We start from the raw sequence: 23,826 nt of genomic DNA on the forward strand, positions 1-23,826 counted from the left end.
TAGAGTTAAGATTTTCCTTCACTTGAACTAAGGGCCTAGCCTGAACCATGAAAAAAAGCCCCAGACCATTATTCCTCCTCCACCAAACTTTACAGTTGGCACTATGCATTGGGGCAGGTGGCGTTCTCCTGGCATCCGCCAAACCCAGATTCGTCCGTCAGACTGCCAGATGTTTAAGCGTGATTCATCACTCCAGAGAACGCGTTTCCACTTCTCCAGAGTCCAATGGCGGCGAGCTTAACAACACACCAGCCGACGCTTGGCATTGCGCATGGAGATCTTAGGCTTGTGAGCGGCTGCTCAGCAATGGAAACCCATTTCATTAAGCTCCCGATGAACAGTTCTTGTGCTGACGTTGCTTCCAGAGGCAGTTTGGAACTCGGTAGTGAGTGTTGCAACCGAGGACAGATGATTTTTACACGCTACACGCTTCAGCACTTGCGTTCTGTGAGCCTACCACTTCGCGGCTGAGCCATTGTTGCTGCTAGATGTTTCCAATTTACAGTAACAGCACTTGCAGTTGACTGGATTTGATGAACTGACTTGTTGGAAAGGTGGCATCCTATGACGGTGCCGCGTTGAAAGTCACTGAGCTCTTCAGTACGGGCCATTCTACTGCCAATGTTTGTCTATGGAGATTGCATGGCTGTGCACTCGATTTTATACACCTGTCACCAACGGTGTGGTTGAAATAGCCGAATCCACTCATTTAAAGGGGTGTCCACATACACTACATGGCCAAAAGTATCTCAGACATGCAGGGACATCAGGTAAAAACTAAACCGGACAATGTTTTGTATCACACCTAAGAGTTTTTCCTATGAAGTTAGGTCACTGTTGCCAATTGGACATGTCTGAAGAGTTATAAAATAGAGTAAATCCACCTACCTGGTCATGTTCCATCTGTGTGTTTGGAAGCCTACAGTCACTGTGGCCCTCTGGGGACAGGTGGCCTCACTGGGATCTGGGTCAATTCTACAGGAGAGATTCTATAGCTTGGTAAGTCTCTCTCCAGTCTCTGTCCGTTCGCTGTGCTTTAGTGTCTCCGCCTGAATCTGAACTCCATTCACACTACAGGCACTGGTATCCAATCCTCTGTCCCTCCCTCCACCTTTTCTCTTCAATGCTGGCCAAACTGGTTCCATCATGGAAAGTAGGTGACATGATTTGTGATACATGCACAGCCAGCAGAAACACGCTAATTAAGCTTTTTTTCTGTTGTTTTCTAAAGAGATCATTTCAATGACTAAAAACAATTACAATATCTTAGGTTATCTATGAAGATTAAACCAAATTCACTGTAAGATTAAAAAACATTGTAACAAGTACAAATTGACACATTGAACAAACAACCATCCTAAGCACAATAGTGTTTCTAGGCTACTATAGACATACAGTATCTATTGTGATACATCATGTTCATGTGTTCAGAAATACACAATGTCTGCCAAACGAAATAGTACAAAGTCATAAAACTGAAATACTGCTACCAGAAGAAAGCTTGAAGGGATTCTCAGACTGGAGTATAAAGGTTGTAATTACATCATTATCACTACAGAGATCAGGCTGACTGAATAGAACAATATGTATAGGTTTGGAAATGCTCCAACCTCCATACAGGACACACAAACCATTTGTACCTTTACCAATGATGCCACAACTAAAGATCTGTTGTGAGTATCCTCCCCAAATGAAATAAGCATCTGTCAACAATACCCCAGCACAGACAATTCACCGTTCATTCCACGTTGGTTCAATGTAATTTCATTGAAATGAAGTGGAAACAACGTTGACCAGTATGTGCCCGGTGGGAAAGGTGCTATAGGAGGGTGACTTGTACACACAATGACTGAACTACATTCCTTTTGGTTACATAATTACAACCAGAAATGTCCCAGCTGTGGATGTTTTTGAGAGTAGAACGATTACTATCACTTAAGTACTTTACTATCACTTCTTAATCGAAAACATTAATGCAAATACACCTCTCCTGGTGAGAATAACAAACAAACTATGTTTAGCTTTCAGTGGATATATATATTTTTAATCAAACAAATAACACTGCTGTTTTCCTTATTCTTATGACAACAAAGGAGTGGCATTCTTGCTCAATGGAATTACATGGCAGGAGCAGGTTTAGCTGGTGCCTTGCCAGAGACTATTTCTGTGGACAGAAAGAAAGAAGGAGGGTATGACTGTATGACTATGAGTGGGGTGTGTGTGTACCAGATTGTCCACTGTGTTTGGTATGTACAGACAAAAGATTGTACACACCTACTCATTCAAGCATTTTTCTTTATTTTTACTATTTTCTACATTGTAGAAATAAGTGAAGACATCGTGTAGTAACTAAAAAAGTGTTAAACAAATCAAAATATATTTTATATTCTTCAAAATAGCCACCCTTTGCCTTGATGACAGCGTCGCACACTCATGGCATTCTCTCAACCAGTTTCATGAGGTGGAACACGTGTGCCTTGTTCATTTGTGGAATTTCTTTGATGAGTTTGAGCCAATCAGTTGTGTTGTGACGAGTTAGGGTTGGTATACAGAAGACAGCCCTATTTGGAAAAAGGCCAAGTCCTTATTATGGCAAGAACAGCTCAATTAAGCAAAGAGAAATGACAGTCCATCATTACTTTAAGACACGAAGGTCAGCCAAGACATGAAGGTCAGAACTTTGAAAGTTTCTTAAAGTGCAGCTGCAAAAATCATCCAGCGCTATGATGAAACTGACTCTCATGAGGACCACCACAGGAAAGGAAGACCCAGAGTTACCTCTGGTGCAGAGGATAAGATCATTAGAATTACACAGAGTTGCTTCACAGAGTTCAAGTAACAGACACATCTCAACATCAGCTGTTAGTGTTGAAGAGACTGCGTGAATCAGGCCTTCATGGTTGAATTGCTGCAAAGAATCCACTACTAAAGAACACCAGTAAGAGGAAGAGACTTGCTTGGGCCAAGAAACACGAGCAATGGACATTAGACCAGTGGAAATCTGTCCTTTGGTCCAAACGCTGTGAGTTCCGCTGTGGGTGTTTGGTTCTAACCGCTTTGTCTTTGTGATTCGCGGAGTAGGTGAACGGATGATCTCCGCATGTGTGGTTCCCACCGTGAAGCACGGAGGAGGACATGTGATGGTGCTTTGCTAGTGATTTATTTAGAATTCCAGACACACTTAACCAGCATGGCTACCACAGAATTCTGCAGCGATACGCCATCCCAACTGGTTTGCGCTTAGTGGGACTATCATTTGTTTTCAACAAGACAATGACCCAAAACACACCTCCAGGCTGTGTAAGGGATATTTGACCAAGTCGAGTGATGGAGTGCTGCATCAGATGACCTGGTCTTCACAATCACCGACCCAGAACGTGGATCTTTGTCAGGCCAGTGGAATGAAGGGAAGCATGCATTGGACTAACAACTAGATACACATCATCTCTCTCTCTCTCTCTCTCTCTCTCTCTCTCTCTCTCTCTCTCTCTCTCTCTCTCTCTCTCTCTCTCTCTCTCTCTCTCTCTCTCTCTCTCTCTCTCTCTCTCTCTCTCTCTCTCTCTCTCTCTCTCTCTCTCTCTGGTCTCTGGTCTATATCGTAAAAATGTAAGCTTAGGTTAGTAGTGTGTTTAGATTTAAAATCACATTTTATGACAAGAAATTCTAGAAATAGGCAGGGTTTCTGACTAGGATAGGATAAGTAATCCTTCTCCCCCCCTAAAAGATTTAGATGCACTATTGTAAAGTGGCTGTTCCACTGGATGTCATAAGGTGAATGCACCAATTTGTAAGTCGCTCTGGATAAGAGCGTCTGCTAAATTACTTAAATGTAATGTAAATGTAAGAATGGGAGAAACTCCCCAAATACAGGTGTGCCACACTTATAGGATCATACCCAAGAAGACTCAAGGCTGTAATCACTGCCAAAGGTGCTTCAACAAAGTACTTGTCACGCCCTGACCTTAGAGACACTCATCATTCTCTATGTTGGGTTTGGTCAGGGTGTGACTCGGGTGGGAAAGTCTACGTTTTCTATTTCTTTGTTTTTGGCAGTGTGGTTCCCAATCAGAGGCAGCTGTCTATCGTTGTCTCTGATTGGGGATCAAATCAAATCAAAATCAAATCAAATGTATTTATATAGCCCTTATATATAGCACAGTGGCTAGGAAAAACTCCCTAGAAAGGCCAAAACCTAGGAAGAAACCTAGAGAGGAACCAGGCTATGTGGGGTGGCCAGTCCTCTTCTGGCTGTGCCGGGTGGAGATTATAACAGAACATGGCCAAGATGTTAAAATGTTCATAAATGACCAGCATGGTCGAATAATAACAAGGCAGAACAGTTGAAACTGGAGCAGCAGCATGGCCAGGTGGACTGGGGACAGCAAGGAGTCATCCCAGGTAGTCCTGGGGCACGGTCCTAGGGCTCAGGTCCTTCGAGAGAGAGAAAGAAAGAAAGAGAGAATTAGAGAGAGCATATGTGGCCCGTCCTCTTCTGGCTGTGCCGGGTGGAGATTATAACAGAACATGGCCAAGATGTTCAAATGTTCATAAATGACCAGCATGGTCGAATAAAATATATAGGTTGTCATATATAGGTTGTCATTTTCCTTTTGGGTTTTGTGGGATCTTGTATTCTGTTTCGTGTCAGTACTTGACAGAACTGTGCGCTTTCATTTTCACTTTGGTTATTTTGCTGTGTTTTCTGAAAATAAAAATCATGAACACTTTCCACGCTGCACTTTGGTCCACATCTTCTACCAACGAGAGCCGTTACAGTACTGAGTTTTTGCGTTGTCATTGTGCTGTATTGTGTGTAGATTGATGAGGGGGGGAAATAAGACAGTAATGTAACAAAATGTGGAAAAAGTCCAGGCGTCTGAATACTTTCCCGTCACTGTAAATACACGAGGTGGGTCTACAGTTCTCACTCGACCCTTGAGGGGAGAAGGAGTAGAACCAGATACAGGTTCTCCTGTGTCTCTACAGGAGTTATGTAACGTAGCGTAGAAAGACGCTTGAGCGAAGTCACTACTTCTGTTTTCAGGGTAAACGGATGTTAGGTTGAAAATATTGCATCCCTGAAAACCAGAAACATCCACTTTTTGCCCACACCGCTAAGGGTGCTACAGGAGCTGCTACCTACACAGACCTTCAGAGGGGTTGGGGCTACAGTGGAGCGTAGGAAGGATGTTGATGAGTAAGCTACTGTACATGTGGGCTTGACTCTGCTCCTCTAGGTCCAGGAGGACTCCACTGGGTTATAACCACCCAGTCTGCATTGTACAGTACGTTTATTAGCACATACAAGGTTCTCTTTTTTTGTCACTGGGCTGCTGTCTGATATATCTATGTTGACAGGTGAATTACAGCCTTTTGACAACCCTGTCAGAGCATAAATCAAGTAGTAAATATAAAGAGAAATACTCTAAAATAAACAAATAATTAAGACAATCATGTTATATACTGAGTAATATATAGTAAACACATTTAGAGTAAGCACATGAACCAGAGAAGGCTGGTGGGAGGAGCTATAGGGGGATGGGCTCATTGTAATGGCTGGAGTGGAATCAATGGAAAAATGAAGGTAGTTTATATCATTTTAAAAACATTACTATACATTCACAGATTTCACAACACACGTTGTGCCCTCAGGCCCCGACTCCACCACTACCACATATCTACAGTACAAAATCCACGTGTGTGTGTATAGTGTGTATATTATCGTGTGTGTGTATAGTGCGTATATTATCGTGTGTGTGTATAGTGCGTATATTATTGTGTGTGTGTATAGTGCGTATATTATCGTGTGTGTGTATAGTGCGTATATTATCGTGTGTGTGTGTGTATAGTGCGTATATTATCGTGTGTGTGTATAGTGCGTATATTATCGTGTGTGTGTATAGTGCGTATATTATCGTGTGTGTGTATAGTGCGTATATTATCGTGTGTGTGTATAGTGCGTATATTATCGTGTGTGTGTATAGTGCGTATATTATCGTGTGTGTGTGTGTATAGTGCGTATATTATCGTGTGTGTGTATAGTGCGTATATTATCGTGTGTGTGTGTGTATAGTGCGTATATTATCGTGTGTGTGTATAGTGCGTATATTATTGTGTGTGTGTGTATAGTGCGTATATTATCGTGTGTGTGTATAGTGTGTATATTATCGTGTGTGTGTATAGTGTGTATATTATCGTGTGTGTGTATAGTGCGTATATTATCGTGTGTGTGTATAGTGCGTATATTATCGTGTGTGTGTATAGTGCGTATATTATCGTGTGTGTGTATAGTGCGTATATTATCGTGTGTGTGTATAGTGCGTATATTATCGTGTGTGTGTGTGTATAGTGCGTATATTATCGTGTGTGTGTATAGTGCGTATATTATCGTGTGTGTGTGTGTATAGTGCGTATATTATCGTGTGTGTGTATAGTGCGTATATTATTGTGTGTGTGTGTATAGTGCGTATATTATCGTGTGTGTTTATAGTGCGTATATTATTGTGTGTGTGTATAGTGCGTATATTATCGTGTGTGTGTGTGTATAGTGCGTATATTATCGTGTGTGTGTATAGTGCCTATATTATCGTGTGTGTGTGTATAGTGCGTATATTATCGTGTGTGTGTATAGTGCGTATATTATCGTGTGTGTGGGTGTATAGTGCGTATATTATCGTGTGTGTGTATAGTGCGTATATTATTGTGTGTGTGTGTATAGTGCGTATATTATCGTGTGTGTGTATAGTGCGTATATTATCGTGTGTGTGGGTGTATAGTGCGTATATTATCGTGTGTGTGTATAGTGCGTATATTATCGTGTGTGTGTGTGTGTGTGTATAGTGTGTATATTATCGTGTGTGTGTGTATAGTGCGTATATTATCGTGTGTGTGTATAGTGCGTATATTATCGTGTGTGTGTATAGTGCGTATATTATCGTGTGTGTGTATAGTGCGTATATTATCGTGTGTGTGTATAGTGCGTATATTATCGTGTGTGTGTATAGTGCGTATATTATCGTGTGTGTGTATAGTGCGTATATTATCGTGTGTGTGTATAGTGTGTATATTATCGTGTGTGTGTATAGTGCGTATATTATCGCGTGTGTGTGTATAGTGCGTATATTATCGTGTGTGTGTATAGTGCGTATATTAATTGTGTGTGTGTATAGTGCGTATATTATCGTGTGTGTGTATAGTGCGTATATTATCGTGTGTGTGTGTGTATAGTGCGTATATTATCGTGTGTGTGGGTGTATAGTGCGTATATTATCGTGTGTGTATAGTGCGTATATTATCATGTGTGTGTGTATAGTGCGTATATTATCATGTGTGTGGGTGTATAGTGCGTATATTATCGTGTGTGTGTGTGTATAGTGCGTATATTATCGTGTGTGTGGGTGTATAGTGCGTATATTATACGCACTATATTATCGATTATCAATCCCTATACGTCTGCTGTTCCCACATGCTTCAAGAGGGCCACCATTGTTCCTGTTCCCAAGAAAGCTAAGGTAACTGAGCTAAACGACTACCGCCCCGTAGCACTCACTTCCGTCATCATGAAGTGCTTTGAGAGACTAGTCAAGGACCATATCACCTCCACCCTACCTGACACCCTAGACCCACTCCAATTTGCTTACCGCCCAAATAGGTTCACAGACGATGCAATCTCAACCACACTGCACACTGCCCTAACCCACCTGGACAAGAGGAATACCTATGTGAGAATGCTGTTCATCGACTACAGCTCGGCATTCAACACCATAGTACCCTCCAAGCTCGTCATCAAGCTCGAGACCCTGGGTCTCGACCCCGCCCTGTGCAACTGGGTACTGGACTTCCTGACGGGCCGCCCCCAGGTGGTGAGGGTAGGCAACAACATCTCCTCCCCGCTGATCCTCAACACGGGGGCCCCACAAGGGTGCGTTCTGAGCCCTCTCCTGTACTCCCTGTTCACCCACGACTGCGTGGCCAGCCGTGCTGCCCTGTTCTGAGCCAATTGCAATTTTCCTAAGTCTCTTTGTGGCACTTGACCACACGACTGAACGGTAGTCCAGGTGTGACAAAACTAGGGCCTGTAGGACCTGTCTTGTTGATAGTGCTGTTAAGAAGGCAGAACAACACTTTATTATGGACAGACTTCTACCCGTCTTAGCTACTGTTGTATTAATATGTTTTGACCATGACCTCAACTTGCTCAATGTTCACATTATTCATTACAATATTTAGTTAAGGTTTAGGGTTTAGTGAATGATTTATCCCAAATACAATGCTTTTAGTTTCAGGAATATTTAGGACTAACTTATTCCTTGACACCCACTCTGAAACTAACTGCAGCTCTTTGTTAAGTGTCACAGTAATTTCAGTCGCTGTAGTAGCTGATGTGTACAGTAAGTGCTGTGCTTGTTCAATGTCATTCCCTATAAGCATGCTGAAAGTTTGTTGTCAGTTTGTTTACTGTAAAATAGCATTGTATCAAACACCATTTTTTCCAAAAGTTTACTAAGGGTTGGTAACAGGCTGATTGGTCGGCTATTTGAGCCAGTAGTGGAATGACTTTTGCATATAGAGACCACATGTTCGACTCCGTTCCATTACTTCCATTCCCGCCATTACAATGAGCCCGTCCTCCTATAGCTCCTCCCACCAGCCTCCTCTGACATACCCCTGTTCCACCACATCCCCTCAATATGTACAGTCATGGCCAAAAGTTTTGAGAATGACACAACTATACATTTTCACAAAGTCTGCTACCTCAGTTTGTATGATGGCAATTTGCATATACTCCAGAATGTTATGAATGGTGATCAGATGAATTGCAAAGTCCCTCTTTGCCATGCAAATTAACTGAATCACCAAAAAACGTTTCCACTGCATTTCAGCCCTGCCACAAAAGGACCAGTTGACATCATGTCAGTGATTCTCTCATTAACACAGGTGTGAGGGTTGACGAGGACAAGGCTGGAGATCACTCTGTCATGCTGATTGAGTTCGAATAACAGACTGGAAGCTACAAAAGGAGGGTGGTGCTTGGAATCATTGTTCTTCCTCTGTCAACCATGGTTACCTGCAAGGAAACACGTGCCGTCATCATTGCTTTGCACAAATAGGGCTTCACAGGCAAGGATATTGCTGCCAGTAAGATTGCACCTAAATCAACCGTTTATCGGATCATCAAGAACTTCAAGGAGAGTGGTTCAATTGTTGTGAAGAAGGCTTCAGGGCGCCCAAGAAAGTCCAGCAAGCGCCAGGACCGTCTCCCAAAGTTGATTCAGCTGCGGGACCGGGCACCACCAGTACAGAGTTTGCTCAGGAATGGCAGCAGGCAGGTGTGAGTGCATCTGCACGCACAGTGAGGCAAAGACTTTTGGAGGATGGCCTGGTGTCAAGAAGGGCAGCATAGAAGCCACTTCTCTCCAGGAAAAACATCAGGGACAGACTGATATTCTGCAAAAGGTACAGGGATTGGACTGCTGAGGACTCGGGTAAAGTCATTTTCTCTGATGAATCCCCTTTCTAATTGTTTTGGGCATCCGGAAAAAAGCTTTTCCGGAGAAGACAAGGTGAGCGCTACCATCAGTCCTGTGTCATGCCAACAGTAAAGCATCCTGAGACCATTCATGTGTGGTCTTGCTTCTCAGCCAAGGGAGTGGGCTCACTCACAATTTTGCCTAAGAACACAGCCATGAATAAAGAATGGTCCCAACACATCCTCCGAGAGCAACTTCTCCCAACCATCCAGGAACAGTTTGGTGACGAGCAATGCCTTTTCCAGCATGATAGAGCACCTTGCCATAAGGCAAAAGTGATAACTAAGTGGCTCGGGGAACAAAATATTGATATTTTGGGTCCATGGTCAGGACACCCCCCAGACCTTAATCCCATTAAGAATTTGTGGTCAATCCTCAAAAGGCAGGTGGACAAACAAAAACCAACAAATTCTGACAAACTCCAAGCATTGATTATGCAAGAATGGGCTGCCATCAGTCAGGATGTGGCCCAGAAGTTAATTGACAGCATGCCAAGGCGGATTGCAGAGGTCTTGAAAAAGAAGGGTCAACACTGCAAATATTGACTCTTCACATCAACTTCATGTAATTGTCAATAAAAGCCTTTTACACTTGCTTGTAATTATACTTCGGTATTCCATAGTAACATCTGACAAAATTACCTAAAGACACTGAAGCAGAAAACTTTGGAAATTAATATTTGTGTCATTCTCAAAACTTTTGGCCACGACTGTACTGTCTGTTTGTCAGAATCCAGATCATTTCAAGCTGGTGTTGCACTCACATAGATCAATCAATCAAATGTACAGTAGCTTACTCATATGGGATATCTAGAATCATGACAGTAGAGATCAATAATGTGTTTTGACAACCATAGATGTCAAAAGTGATAGATAGACAGACAGTGCTGGGCCTGTAGTATCATCAAAGATGGTGGACAATGGAACAGTCTAATGCTTGGGATGTCCCACCTCTGATGTCACCCTATTAAAGTTGACATTGAAAATGGTTAATGTAAGGGTTAAGGTTAGAGTAGGGACTTCCCAAGGATCACAGAAAGTACTGAGCATAAATGAAGGCTGTTGACCATAGACAAAGAAGGTCACAGTTCCAGTCTGCTTAATTAAGGGGTGGCTCTCCCATAGGCACCAATGATTTAGCAGCTGGGTCTGGTCTTCTTAGTAGTTCATTGACTGTATGTGAACCAGAAAAAAGGCACGAGTGAGACGTCTCTAGCTTCCTCTTCTGTCTCTGGTATTATCCCAGCCAGGGCCAAAAACTGCCTGATTCCACTAATCACATCACCTCCTCACACCAAACCAATTAGCTTAATTAGCAAAGATCCTGCCCCACCTGCTGATTGGTCATTAGGGCACAGGAAGTGCTTGTGAGAATTCTGGCATTGTGGCATCTGTCTGCTTGACGGCTGTTTCTAGAGCTTGGCAGAAGCCTTACCTGACCTTTCTGGAGAGCAGCTGATAGACAGGACAGCCTGGTGGACACACTGGTAAGATATGAGACCGTGACATACTAACTATACCTTTTGCTCTACAAGTGTATATCATGATACATTTAGATTTGCACAAATGTTTTGAGGTTCAGATGCTGTTCCTTTAGTTTATTTATTTAAATATATATATATTTTAATCCCTCCTCCCTTTAGATTCACACACACTGCTGTTTGGAGCACCAAGCACAAGCCCACACATCTAGACCTGTCTCAAGGTGAGTTAAAACAGAGTGCTGTATATCACCTGAAGAACCACATCATATGTAGCCTTTATTATTACTGACAAAATGGGAGAGGAACATGTTTAACAACTCACATCTGACTACCCTACCTGTTCTCACCTCTCACACCAACAGCTCTGATCATGCCTCAACGTCAGAAGAGGCAGGTTACGGTGGCCCGGAGGGACCAGGGGGCTACGAAAAAGATGACCCTGATCACTGTGTTTTGTGTACTGGTCACACTTGTGATATTGGCAGTGGGTGCTTACTTCAGTATGTCCCTCCACCTCATGTCTCAACTTCAACTACCATTTAAAGCCTGGAGTTTCTTTAAATCATATTCCTGTTGTAATGTATGTAGCCTGTATCGTAGAGTTGCACCACTGTCAACCTTCGGATTGTCTTTTCCTCCTTCATCCTCTGTACCCCTCTCCATCCTATATCCTCCACCCTCGTCTTCCCCAGTCTGGTGTCTTGTCGACAGCAAGTTCTTCTTCTGCTCCCAGTCATTGAAGTTCATCCCTGTGGCGATGGTGTGTGATGGGAAAGCAGACTGTGCTGGTGGAAAGGACGAACTCACATGCGTGTCCAGCAAGCCGGCCAATGCCACCTTCCCAGGCAAGACCACCAGCACCACCCTCCATCTCCTCTCCCTTCCCTCCATCATCATCGTCTCATCTTACCATACCACTCTCTGATTCTTCTTTCTCTTAAAGGGGAAATCTGCAGTTGCTACATACATTTTTTGGGATGTAAAAATTAATTATTTGTACCCATTGATTGTTGAAGAATATAAATGATCAATGCCTCATACTTAGTTTAACTGTTGTGGGGTAAGTTGAGCCATTTTTATGTAGACTATTATAGTAAATACTACAGTATTATCCACAAAAACTGTAGTAAATACTACAGTAATGTCTGCAAAAATACTTCTCCCATGTCTCAGTTTGTGCCACAAGTTTGTGCCATAAGTGAGAACCCTGCACGTTAAGTACAGACCATATTGTGTTCCATACAGATTATAGGAAGAAGCTCTGAACTATCCATCCAGTCCCACCTACAGTACCTACAGGTTATGGAAAATGTGCTCTTATAGTGTTCTCCAATAGGTTTCGTCATTGAGAAAGCCTTCACTTATATGTCAAAGGTGGTAAAACAAATTTAACAGTAGACTTGTAAATACTACAAGTCTGTAAAAACACTAGAGGGGCAGGGAAAACACTTTTCTTTTACTGCCCATTTGACTCCTCCATCCTTGTCTCTCTGTAGTGCGGTTGGTGGGTGAGAGCATGGTGCTACAGGTGTTCAGGGTGGAGGCTGGGTGGAGCACTGTGTGTGCAGACGACTGGAGATTGAGCGACACCCGCAGTGCCTGTCAGCATCTGGGATACACACTGTAAGATGACCGCTCCACTCTTCTATTCAGTTAGATACATAGTCTGATGCATCTCCTGTATCTATCTGGCTACTGTTTGTAATCTACACCAGGAACCCTAAAAGCGAGAGACTGGATATCACCAGCCTACACCACTCACTGGGAAAGTCCTTCAGTGCAGTAAGAGCAAGAACTAAGGGTCCCCTTCACACTGCACTCATCAGCAGGTAGATGTTCTACTGGATGCTGTCCAGCCATCTGACTGTTTAGGTGTGAGGAACTGACAATCCTTTCTGATTCTCAGACAAACCTGCATCTCAGGTTCTGTGATAGCTCTATCCTGCTCAGGTAAATATTTAAAATGATACTTCATGGTGCCCCCTGAAAGAAATGGTTAGAATTTTGTATTAAGTTGGAAGTGCTTACCATATTGCTTGTCATACCGTGCGTGTCCCTCCAGACTGTGGGGATGCGGTGGGGCAAGATCGGGTGGTGGGAGGTTCTGACACAACCATAGAAGAGTGGCCGTGGCAGGCCAGCCTGCAGAAAGACAAGCAGCACGTCTGTGGAGGCTCCCTGGTCTCCCTCACCTGGCTTATCACCGCCGCACACTGCTTCAGCCGGTCAGCACACACACTCAGTTGTGTTTTGCTTTATTACGCTCTTTGCTGTCATAACATTTAGTTTAATTTTGCATATGCAAAACAAATGCTAACTTTTTTTTTTCTTTCACACACACACCCAGTGAGGGGAATGATCTGAACCTCTGGCAAGTGGTGCTGGGTAGCACCCACCTGATGTCTACTGGGGGTATTTCTGTAGCAGCCATCATAATCAATAAAGATTACAATGGTTTCACTCATGACTATGACATCGCCATGCTGAAGCTCACCAGGCCTGTCACTACCGGAGGTACTGGACACCTCTCCAGCAGTTACTCAACCGTTCCAAAGTCCTTTCCAGTAGCTTATAACCTTCGTTGCTCAGCATGATGGGTGGGAGCATATTCACACAGTGGAGGGTCAACTTCCCATACTGTCCTCTAGTGTTATGAAGTTGAATTGCCAGGACTGTATTTCTGTCATTGACGAATATATTCTATGTTTTGTCATACCTGTGATCTACCACAGCTTTCAGACAATCAGCATTCAGGGCTCAAACCAACTAGTTTTATAATTTAAAAAATGTGTCTTGACTCTCCAGACACCCTCCGCCCAGTGTGCCTGCCTCCCCACAGCCTGCCTCTGAAGGCAGGGGACCCCTTGGTGGTGACTGGCTGGGGCTTCCAGCAGGAGAAAGGTGAGACTGGACAGGGCTATCTGTACAGAGCAGAAGGCAGGTCTATAACCAAAGCTTAATCCAATCTATGTTATTTTTAAACTTGAGTCATTTAACAGACTCTTATCCAGAGCGACTTACAGGAAGAACTAGTATTGCTCGAGGGCACATCGACAGCTTTTCGGTTACTGGCCCAACTCTCTTAACCACTAGGCTACCTACCACTGTACTGTAGACCAAAGACAATGGCAGAGCATATACAAGTGCACACTTCCATGTCCGGCCATTGTCTCTGTTCAGCTTTCTTGCGTTCTTAGTGTAAGAGGGTACCTGTATCTCCTGAGCGGCAGTTAGCCTAGCAGTTGGGACAGTAACCGAAAGGTTTCTTGTTTGAATCCCTGAGCCGGCAAGGTGGAAAAAAATCTGCAATTTTGCCCTTGAGCAAGGCAGTTAATTGCTCCCCGGACCTCTGATTCAGAGGTGTTGGGTTAAATGTGGAAGAGACATTTTGGTTGAATGCATTGTTGTACAACTGACTAGGTTTTCCTCTTGCCCAGGTAAAATCGCCTCAATTCTGCAGAGTGCCACTGTGTCTCTGATTGACAGGAAGGTATGCTCCCGCCCCTCCATCTACGGCCCTTCACTCACTCCCAGAATGCTGTGCGCAGGGAACATGGAGGGCAAAGTGGACGCGTGCCAGGTAGAGCTCCTCCACCAACACACAAGCCTACAAAATGGCTGCTTTTAGTTTGTTAGACCATCACACTGCCAATGCAGTCATACTTTGCATTTGTCTTCTAATGTCATTTATTTTGCTCTCTCTCCCTCTTTCTCTCCCAGGGTGATAGTGGGGGTCCACTGGTGTTCCTATCCAAGTGTTGGCAGCTGGTGGGGGTGGTGAGCTGGGGGGTGGGCTGTGCCCGCCCGGGGAATCCTGGGGTCTACTGCAGTGTAGAGCAGCAACTCAACTGGATCTACTCCATCATGGAGGTGGGAGTCTGGCCACTATCACAGACCTCTCTAGGGCTCAAAAGGGGGAGGGCAGGGCCAGATAATACCTCATTTTGATGCATTCCTACTTGTTATAGGTGCCTTTAAAATTCCTTACCTGAAATTATTTGGTTGTCCTATTTTTCAGATGTACTCCTAAAAATCCAGTTTCTCTCCGAGAACTCAACTGACTGGCGTTCTCTCTCTCTCTCTCAATGAGCGCTGAGTGAGTCTGGCAAACATTCACTCAAAGGACAAACACATTCTACTGACTGAATACTGAGCTGTGACTGTTCATGTTTTTATTATTTTATACTCCCTTTGAGAGATGTAAGTACTCTGTGAGATTTCTGTATGTATTAATGTTTTAATAAATCAGATTTTTTTTAAAGGGGTGTGATTTGATAATATTGTCTTTTTTTTTTTTTTTTTTGACAGCCAAGAAATGACAACATGGTTTTATTTAAACGTTTATTGGATTCTGGTGGCTTTTATAATAAAGAATACAGCTGATCTGCATGGTGGAGAGATTACATGGGAGGGGGAATCATTTGAGAGGGAGTAAAGAGAAATGACTGTACATTTGCGTTAGTTGGGATAGCAATGTGGGACCAAGGTGTCAGTACTGTCTGGCGACATTATAGATTCACAAACATTCTGCTGTCAAAAGTGCAATAATGGATGACAGAGGTCACTGTCAGCAACTCTGCTACTACAATGTTCTCCATTTCCAAACTACAAAGATTGAACATTCATATTGCTTCATCCATCCAGTTCTTTTCAGTTGTCAGCGTACAGGGAAGACAGTTGGTACTGCTACAGTACTGTGTGAGGGCATTTCAAAAGGACATGTGAGTCACTCTCACAGTTATGCTTTAAGTACATTAAAGAGGTTATACATGTAAAATTTCCACTTGCAACTAGTGCCCAATGTGAATTACATGGCAGTAGTACCAACGGAATAGAAATTCACAGTAAAACCTACTTATTAGAATTCTACATGAAGCTGCAAATTAGTTTTGTACAACTTCCTGTATCACGATTGGTTCTCGTCTGTGAGGTTGACAATAGCAAAAACATTAGCAATACAAAACGCATTCACGTCCTTGCAACAATCTTTTTCGGATTGTGATAAGCTGTACTAAGCCATTTTTAAGCGGTTGTAAGCAGTCTCCTTATAAAACCACAACGAAATGTAATTTATGGCTAAAATCTCATGTTGCGCCTTTAAATTACATACTCTATATTCCATATCTCCTTTAAATTACACTCTATATTCCATATCTCCTTTAAATTACATACTCTATATTCCATATCTCCACTGGTTCTTCTTTTCAAGGATTTCTCACACTGCAGTCCATCCCACAGACCCTTCTGCTGAATAGAAGATGAGCCATGGAAATCCGTGCACTATAAACCCATTCCTCATCTTCCATAGATCAGCTCATCAGAACTCCATTTCCCATAACCTACTTTGATTACTGTTGCTCCTGTCATTTTTATTGCTCACATTATCACAGCAAAAACTCAATGGTGTATTGGAATCCTGCAGTAGCTATAGTCATGTTGCTGTAATGCCTGGGCAGGGTTGTGAAAGCAGATCCCATTGGGAGAACTGGAGCAGTCTCCTACAGTACATGCATGTCTTCCGCTCAGTAGTGGTGTTTGCATAGTATCACTGTTCTCTTAGGAGTGTGAGTCAGTCAGGGATTCAGTGCCACAAGCTCAAATCCGTGTCCTACCAGAGATAGTACATTTACTACTGTCTATGATCTAACCATGCTCTCTATCTGTTCTCATCTAAGACACCTGAGGTCATTCAACTTTACCCTCATGTTAAATATACAGCTATTTAGGTTCATTCACTCACCGCTCCACTGGTACAAGACATCTCTGTGGTTTACATGTCTAGCACATCTTTAAGGTAAAGTTCCCAAAAGACCCTCCTGCTATTGCAACAAGCCAGTGCATGTATTTGAAGGGCTATGCTATGGGAACAGCAATACTGGGGCTTGTCCATATCAGAAACTGCTTCAGTGATTGAGGGAGGTATATTTGTTATGTTTATACAATGACAGATGCAGCAAGGTCCTAGACAATGGACATAGACATGAAGTTCTCCCCTGAACACGCACGTTTTCACACACACTGGAGGTATTTTGAAAACAAGACATTCAGCATCTTAAACGTGCCACCATTGGATATATGCCATAGCAGTTCAATAGCGATTGATTTCAATAGTAACTTAGGAAACCCATGAAAGGAGTCCATTCCTGATCAGATGTGGGTTTCTCAGGGTTATCCCAGTTTGGCACAATAAATGGGCTGAATATGGGATATTAGTTGTGTGTCTATTCTACACTGTCCAGTAAAGATCTGTCCCCGTCTATCGCTCTACCTGCAACCGAACTGCTGCTCCATGCATCTCTTTATGGTGTGGTTAGTGGAGGTGTCCGTAATGACTATAGATGAGGGACATCTGGTTTTCCGCACAGGCTGAATTTGTGTTGAATCAGGAGCCATGAATGAACCATCATAAATTCCGTTGCGCTGCAGCATGTCAGTACTTATTGCAGTGTGTCGACACATCGGTCTGGCTAAATGTGTTCAGAACAACAAAGAGACAGTTATTTGTAAGTGGACATACAATAGGAATATGTGGGGTGTGTTTCTGTCTGATACAAGTTCATGTTCAAGCCAGTGAACCCACTACCTAATAGTTTCCAGTGCATTGCCTTGCCAACCACTGGATGTGGTGAGGGTCGGCATGATATGAGCAGATTTGGAAGCAGCTTCAAAGCAGAACTAAACACATCACACGTGGTTAAATGTGGGATTCCAGGAAAGAACACGACAGGGTACATTTCTATTGTCAGGCATTGTGCCTCTACATCTGCCTTAGGGTTTCACATGCTTATAAACACATTAAGGTTATTTGTCTTATTAGAGGTGTATTCCTTTTTCTAGGGGGTTGGTTAAGGGATTGTCTATCATTTCATTCATCAGCTTGTAGTATTATTCCTTTGCGTTTTGCTGCATTTGGTAAATGGTTTGCAGTATTTAGTCTTCCTACCAGCAGAGGAAGATAGAAGCGCTAACAGGCACCAGTGTTTTATATCAAGCAAAGAAAATGTTCTGAACTGGATCCTTTCTCACTCCTCACCGCAGCAAAACCCTTTAGAGACCCTAGTTTCTAAATATGATACAACAGGGTTAATGAATGACTTTTGGAATAGCAGAGTTAATATTGTATTCTAAACAGCACTAAACTAAAGTTGATGTGAATCAGTGGTATTGTGCAATAGGACTGAAGCTGGATCTGAAGTGGCATAATGCCACTGGAGATTGAATTAAACTGTGAATAATATCCCATACATTTTCTTCAAACACACCGTTTGATTGTGTAGACAGTTTCAGTTGAACCCAGGGCAGTGGGGTTGGTTGGTGGAGAGAGGAGTAGGATCCAGCACAGTTTAAAACAGCATTATTACATAGTATTATTCCTCGTCTTAAGCATATATTTTCTTTTTAATATAATATGAAAAACAGTCCTAGGTTCAGGTCTTAATTAAAAAAAAAAAAAGATATATCAACTAGAACGTATGGGAGCGGTTTCCGGGACACAGCCTAAGCTTATTGGACTAACAAACACTTTCAATGAAGTATCTCCATCAGACGTGCTTCTCAGTCCAAAAAACCTGCCCAAGAAGCCTGCCCATGGAGTCACATGTCAATACACATGTTTATGCATAAAAATACAGTATATGCATAGATATAACTGTATATTTATATATGGATGTACATACATGCAAGTACTCTCATTTCTTCTTTGGTGTCAGTGGTTTTGAAGTTTTGGATCCTGAGACATTGTTTGTTTCATCAGCTGAGGAAGATTGTACAAGGCACTCGATCTTTCTGTGGACGGGAGGAGCAGAGGAGAGAGGAGGGTTAGAAGAGACACCTGTTTTTCCCACGTAATTTTATCATTGTAGCCCGCCTGTATTGATGCTTTACTACAGTTTGGGGGCACTGAGATGAGCTAAAGGTGTTTCTCTGTGTGGATGGCCAGTTGGTCTCCATGGCCCTATCTGTCTTACTCACTTCCTCTCCTCGATTTTGAAGAGAACGAAAAGGATGAAGTTCTTCACCAGCATGAAAGTCATCAGCAGGGCGATGGCTCCGCCCACTGCAGAAGCAATTATGATGGTGAGAGTGTTGTCCACCACTCGTACTGCAGAGAAGGAACCAGGGAGGGGAGAAGGTAGACGCTGATCAGACAGACATTAGCTAACTACAGTGCATCGTCTACACAGCACAACACATCTAGACGTTGTTGCTTATGGTACCCGACTACCCGCCCAGCATTTCCAAGTTTAGCACCAGAACACCTGTACTGCCTGCCTGGAGTAAAGCAAAGAGAACGCTAGTTAATACTCACACTCGTCCACCACGACAAGGGTAAAGATAGCGCTGTGGTTCTTGCCCTTCTCTTTGGGATTGCGTCCGAAGCAGGTGTACTGGCCCTCGTCCTCAAAGGTGATGTTCCAAAGCAGGATGGAGATGTTGTTGTGATCACTGGTGCCGATAAACTCCACCCGCTCCCGGTAGATACTCACTGGATGGGGATCCATCCCGTCTGACGGAATCACAGACTCACACACCTGAGAGGACCAGGCAGCCATCAATCACGTGTGTGTGTGTGTGTGTGTGTGTGTGTGTGTGTGTGTGTGTGTGTGTGTGTGTGTGTGTGTGTGTGTGTGTGTGTGTGTGTGTGTGTGTGTGTGTGTGTGTGTGTGTGTGTGTGTGTGTGTGTGTGTGTGTGTGTGTGTGTGTGTGTGTGTGTGTGTGTGTGTGTGTGTGAAAGTGAGTGAGAAATTGAGTGAGGATATGTGTGCTAAGGTGCGGCGAGTCCAGTTCAAGTGTTCAACAGACTGATTTTCTTGTAGATAGAAACTGTCTCTGAGCCTGCTGGTATCAGACCTCATGCTCCGACACCGGCGGCCCGACAGTAAGGGAGTGAACAGCTCATGGCTGGAGTGTGTGGGGTCCTTATTAATGCTGCAGGGCTTCCTCAGGCACCGTTTCAAGTAGATGTCCTGGATGGGTGGGAGCACAGTTCCAGGCCGTCTTCATCACCCGCTGGAGGACCTTGCGGTTGCTTCCTGAAGTCAACAATCAACTCCTCTGTTTTGCTGACGTTGAGGGAGAGGTTTTTGTCCTGTCACCACAATGCTAGTTCACTTACTTCCCCTCTATAGACTGACTCCTTGTTGTTTATCAGGCCTCCAATCGTGGTGTCGTTAGCAAAGTTGATGATGGAGTTGCAAAGCCACACGTTCATGGGTGAAGAGGAAGTACAGCAGAGGGCTGAGGACACACCCCCTGGGAAGCCCCTGTGTTAAGAGTCAGTGTGGAGGAGGTGTGGTTGCCAGTCTTCACAGCCTGTGGTCTGCCCATCAGGAGGTCCAGGACCCAGTTGCAGAGGGTGGTGTCCAGACCCGGGGCTCCGAGCTTGGTGTCGAGCTTGGATGGAACAATGGTGTTGAATGCTAGACTATCCAATGAACAGCATTCTCACATAGGTGTTCCTCTTTTCCAGATGTGTTACGGCCGTGTGAATATCGATGGAAATGGTATCTTCCGTGTATCTACTGGAGCGGTAAGGAAATTGGAGTGGGTCCAGTGTGCCTGGTATGCTGGCCTTGATGTGGGTCATGACCTGCCTCTGGAAGCATTTCATGATGACCGAGGTGAGTGCGACGCGGCATGTCACCTTGTTTTCCTTGGGCTCTGGGACGATGGTGGTCTCCTTGAAGCAGGTGGGGACTATGGCCTGGGAGAGCGAAAGCACCTGGTCGTCCAGAGTAGCATGAGTCTCCCTGGATGACTCAGTATTGTCTGCCTCGAAGCGAACATAGAATGTGTTAAGTTCTGCTAGGAGGGAGGTTTTGGTGGTCACCACAGAGACGGATTTGCCTTTGTAGTCTTGATGGTTTGTTGTCTTTGCCACATGCGTCATGAGTCTGATTTGTGAAATATCAATTCAAGTTGAAGCCTGTATTGTCTTTTTTCTTTCATAATAGATTTGCGGAGCTCGTACCTGCTTGCCTTGTATGCGTCACCCGCCACCGAGTCATCAGGGTTCATTCTGCTGACATTGAATGCTGCATTACAGGCTCTCAGCATGGTACGGATATCTCCGTTGGTCCAGGGTTTTTGGTTGGGGTATGTCAGGTATGTTATTGTGGGTGGGTGTGTGTACCTGTGTAAATGTTCACTATTTGTGCTTTATACTTTGTTTTGTTGTTGTTGTTGTTTTTTTACAGTGTAGCACCTGGCAGCACTCATTGTTATTGACTGTACCTGGGCTCTCTTGGGTATGTGAGACAGTTGGTAGAGAGTGTGTGTGTGTGTGTGTAACTCAGGGGAAAGAAAGCTACTTACTCACACAAACACACACAGACACTTCCTGGATTGGCTGCTCTGACGGATTGTTCCCGTCTTGTTGGGAACAATTAGCGGGGAATGGAGTGGTGAATATTTCATGAAGAGCAAGGTAGAAAAAGAAAACAGAGGATGAAAGAAAAAAAAGCTTATTCCACCTAGCAGAGCGCAATGAGGGAGCAACCTCACCCACCCTGCTGTCTTCCCCTGCCTCACCCACCCTGCTGTCTTCCCCTGCCTCACCCACCCTGCTGTCTTCCCCTGCCTCACCCACCCTACTGTCTTCCCCTGCCTCACCCACCCTGCTGTCTTCCCCTGCCTCACCCACCCTGCTGTCTCCCCTGCCTCACCCACCCTGCTGTCTTCCCCTGCCTCACCCACCCTGCTGTCTTCCCCTGCCTCACCCACCCTGCTGTCTTCCCCTGCCTCACCCACCCTGCTGTCTTCCCCTGCCTCACCCACCCTACTGTCTTCCCCTGCCTCACCCACCCTGCTGTCTTCCCCTGCCTCACCCACCCTGCTGTCTTCCCCTGCCTCACCCACCCTGCTGTCTTCCCCTGCCTCACTCACCCTGCTGTCTTCCCCTGCCTCACCCACCCTACTGTCTTCCCCTGCCTCACCCACCCTGCTGTCTTCCCCTGCCTCACCCACCCTGCTGTCTTCCCCTGCCTCACCCACCCTACTGTCTTCCCTGCCTCACTCACCCTGCTGTCTTCCCCTGCCTCACTCACTCTCTCCACAGCTCTCTCTGCCTTTCTATAGTCCCTCACCAAACCTGCCCCTTCCCTCTGTTGTTCAGAACAAGCAATGTACTGCATATTTTTTATTTACTTTTACCTTTATTTAACTAGGCAAGTCAGTTAAGAACAAATTCTTATTTTCAGTAATGGCCTGGGAACAGTGGGTTAACTGCCTTGTTCAGGGGCAGAACGACAGGTTTTTACCTTGTCAGCTCAGGGATTCAATCTTGCAACCTTTCAGTTACTAGTCCAACACTCTAACCGCTCGGCTACCTGCCGCCATATGTGTACTCTACACGCTTGTGCCTTTGTGGTGTCTACGTACTTGTGTGTGCTATGCACATACGTTGTGTGTTAACCTTACATCCCTCACCCACTGAGACTCACTCAGAGCTCACACAGAGAGACTATATAATAGATAGACTATACAGTGCTTGTTGATTGACAGGTGCTGTTGGTCAGTAGAGGCTCAGTATAGCCTGTGGCCTGAGGTGACTGACTATAATACAATACACTACAGTTACTAGCTTCTATCTGTCAGTCAAGCTGTCTTCCCAGACCCCAGAGAGGAGAAAAACAAACACAACTCGTTAATTGATTTATTGATCGTTACCAGCCAATCAAATGGTTGAATTATTAATCAAATGATTAAGGATACTGTATGTAGATAAACCAAAAAAGTTATGTAGTGTAATGGCATTGATTGGGGACACCCAACACTTATATGTTGTTATGGCAATAATGGGAGCGTTAGTCATATTATGGAGGAGGATATTGATTGGCTGTCTGACAGCTTTAGTGTTCAGCCCATAATCTTCTCCTGCTGGTCTGGACTAGTCAGGGAAGGGCTTTGCAGGGGTTAACTCATGAGTGTCACTGTGTAGCAGATTGTTTTGGGGCAGTTGTTATGCTTGGTTGTCCATACACAGCAAGAAGCAATGACCTTAGTGTAGCACCTTGGATGAATTTGGTATTTGAGGTCAGTGTTGTCTGAGGTAGGTAGGAAGTGTGATGTCTGTAACATCTTTGAATCCATAACACAGGGTTAGTAATCTAGTGCTCTCTAAGAACGCTCCTTACCCTATTCTCCTGTGTATTCTCCCTCAAATGAAGTGCAGGGATATAATGCACCATATTGACATTTGACAGACAGTACTTCAATAATGAAAAACAACAACAGTAGAAAATGACCCAGTGTGTCTATCCCTTTTGCAGACTCTATATGATCCATACATCAACAGACCATCTCACAGCCAGGTGCATTAATGCCTTTTGTTCATATCAGCAGTTCAGAGACCATTAAGAAGAGAGAAGAGCATTGATAGAACTGTGAAGCCTGTTGGATCAGACAGTAACTGATGACAAGCTGCTCCTATAGCAGAAGTCTCTACAGAACTACAAGACATCCAATAACGTACAGATGTCATTTAAGACAGTTTGCTACAACAGGAACATAATCCTGCAGCAACTGGAAATGTGAATTATTATGTGTATTATAATTCATGTACATTTTTATTGTAGGGGTTGATACACTCTTTGTTGGGGCAAATCAAATTAAGATCATACATATTTATTGATTCAACAAATCCTAACAATCAAATGAGTTATTCGAGTAGCGGTAAATCTCAGATTATTGTGATGTGATTTCACAAGAGCAGATAATTTGAAACAAAAAAGTGTTGAAAGTGTTATTATACTCAGAGTGCAGGTTAACAATGTTATTTGATAAATATTTTAAACTGCCACGCACACACACACA

The 23,826-nt window shown here is 43.9% G+C and overlaps 3 protein-coding genes across 5 annotated transcripts in view; 1 reads left to right on the top strand and 2 right to left on the bottom strand.

Annotated features, from left to right (window-relative positions):
* The window catches only part of tmprss13b (transmembrane serine protease 13b), a 41,419-nt gene extending 40,296 nt beyond the window's left edge, over positions 1–1,123 (bottom strand). Inside the window, exon 1 of the mRNA XM_035780406.2 lies at positions 889–1,123. Within this exon, the coding sequence (XP_035636299.1) occupies positions 889–903 (15 nt within the window). The 5' untranslated portion in view covers positions 904–1,123. The remainder of the gene's footprint in view (positions 1–888) is intronic.
* Positions 1,124–10,674: 9,551 nt separating this feature from the next.
* On the top strand, positions 10,675–15,278 carry LOC118390142 (transmembrane protease serine 4). Its single transcript, XM_035780408.2, has 13 exons — positions 10,675–11,016; positions 11,173–11,234; positions 11,376–11,513; positions 11,706–11,858; positions 12,510–12,636; positions 12,729–12,842; positions 12,920–12,963; positions 13,076–13,238; positions 13,361–13,527; positions 13,819–13,914; positions 14,451–14,593; positions 14,734–14,883; positions 15,032–15,278. Exons 3-13 carry the CDS (start codon positions 11,384–11,386, stop codon positions 15,041–15,043), a joined length of 1,299 nt encoding a protein of 432 aa, XP_035636301.1. The 5' UTR covers positions 10,675–11,016; positions 11,173–11,234; positions 11,376–11,383; the 3' UTR covers positions 15,044–15,278.
* A 62-nt stretch (positions 15,279–15,340) lies between these two features.
* Positions 15,341–23,826, bottom strand: part of scn4bb (sodium channel, voltage-gated, type IV, beta b) — a 58,665-nt gene continuing 50,179 nt past the window's right edge. For all 3 annotated transcript variants that reach the window (XM_052457103.1, XM_052457101.1, XM_052457102.1), the window contains 3 exons: positions 19,322–19,544; positions 18,985–19,114; positions 15,341–18,798 (listed from right to left, as the gene is read on the bottom strand). In XM_052457103.1, the coding sequence (XP_052313063.1) occupies positions 18,702–18,798; positions 18,985–19,114; positions 19,322–19,544 (450 nt within the window). In that variant the 3' untranslated portion in view covers positions 15,341–18,701. The remainder of the gene's footprint in view (positions 18,799–18,984; positions 19,115–19,321; positions 19,545–23,826) is intronic.

This window comes from Oncorhynchus keta, chromosome 11, assembly GCF_023373465.1.
Source record: "Oncorhynchus keta strain PuntledgeMale-10-30-2019 chromosome 11, Oket_V2, whole genome shotgun sequence".
Classification (NCBI taxonomy): domain Eukaryota; kingdom Metazoa; phylum Chordata; class Actinopteri; order Salmoniformes; family Salmonidae; genus Oncorhynchus; species Oncorhynchus keta.

Coding starts and splice junctions, on each gene's coding strand:
- LOC118390142 (XM_035780408.2), top strand. CDS start 11,384: ATGCCTCAACGTCAGAAGAGGCAGGTTACGGTGGCCCGGAGGGACCAG. Junction 11,514..11,705: donor GGCAGTGGGTGCTTACTTCA/GTATGTCCCTCC, acceptor CGTCTTCCCCAG/TCTGGTGTCTTGTCGACAGC. Junction 13,528..13,818: donor CAGGCCTGTCACTACCGGAG/GTACTGGACACC, acceptor TTGACTCTCCAG/ACACCCTCCGCCCAGTGTGC.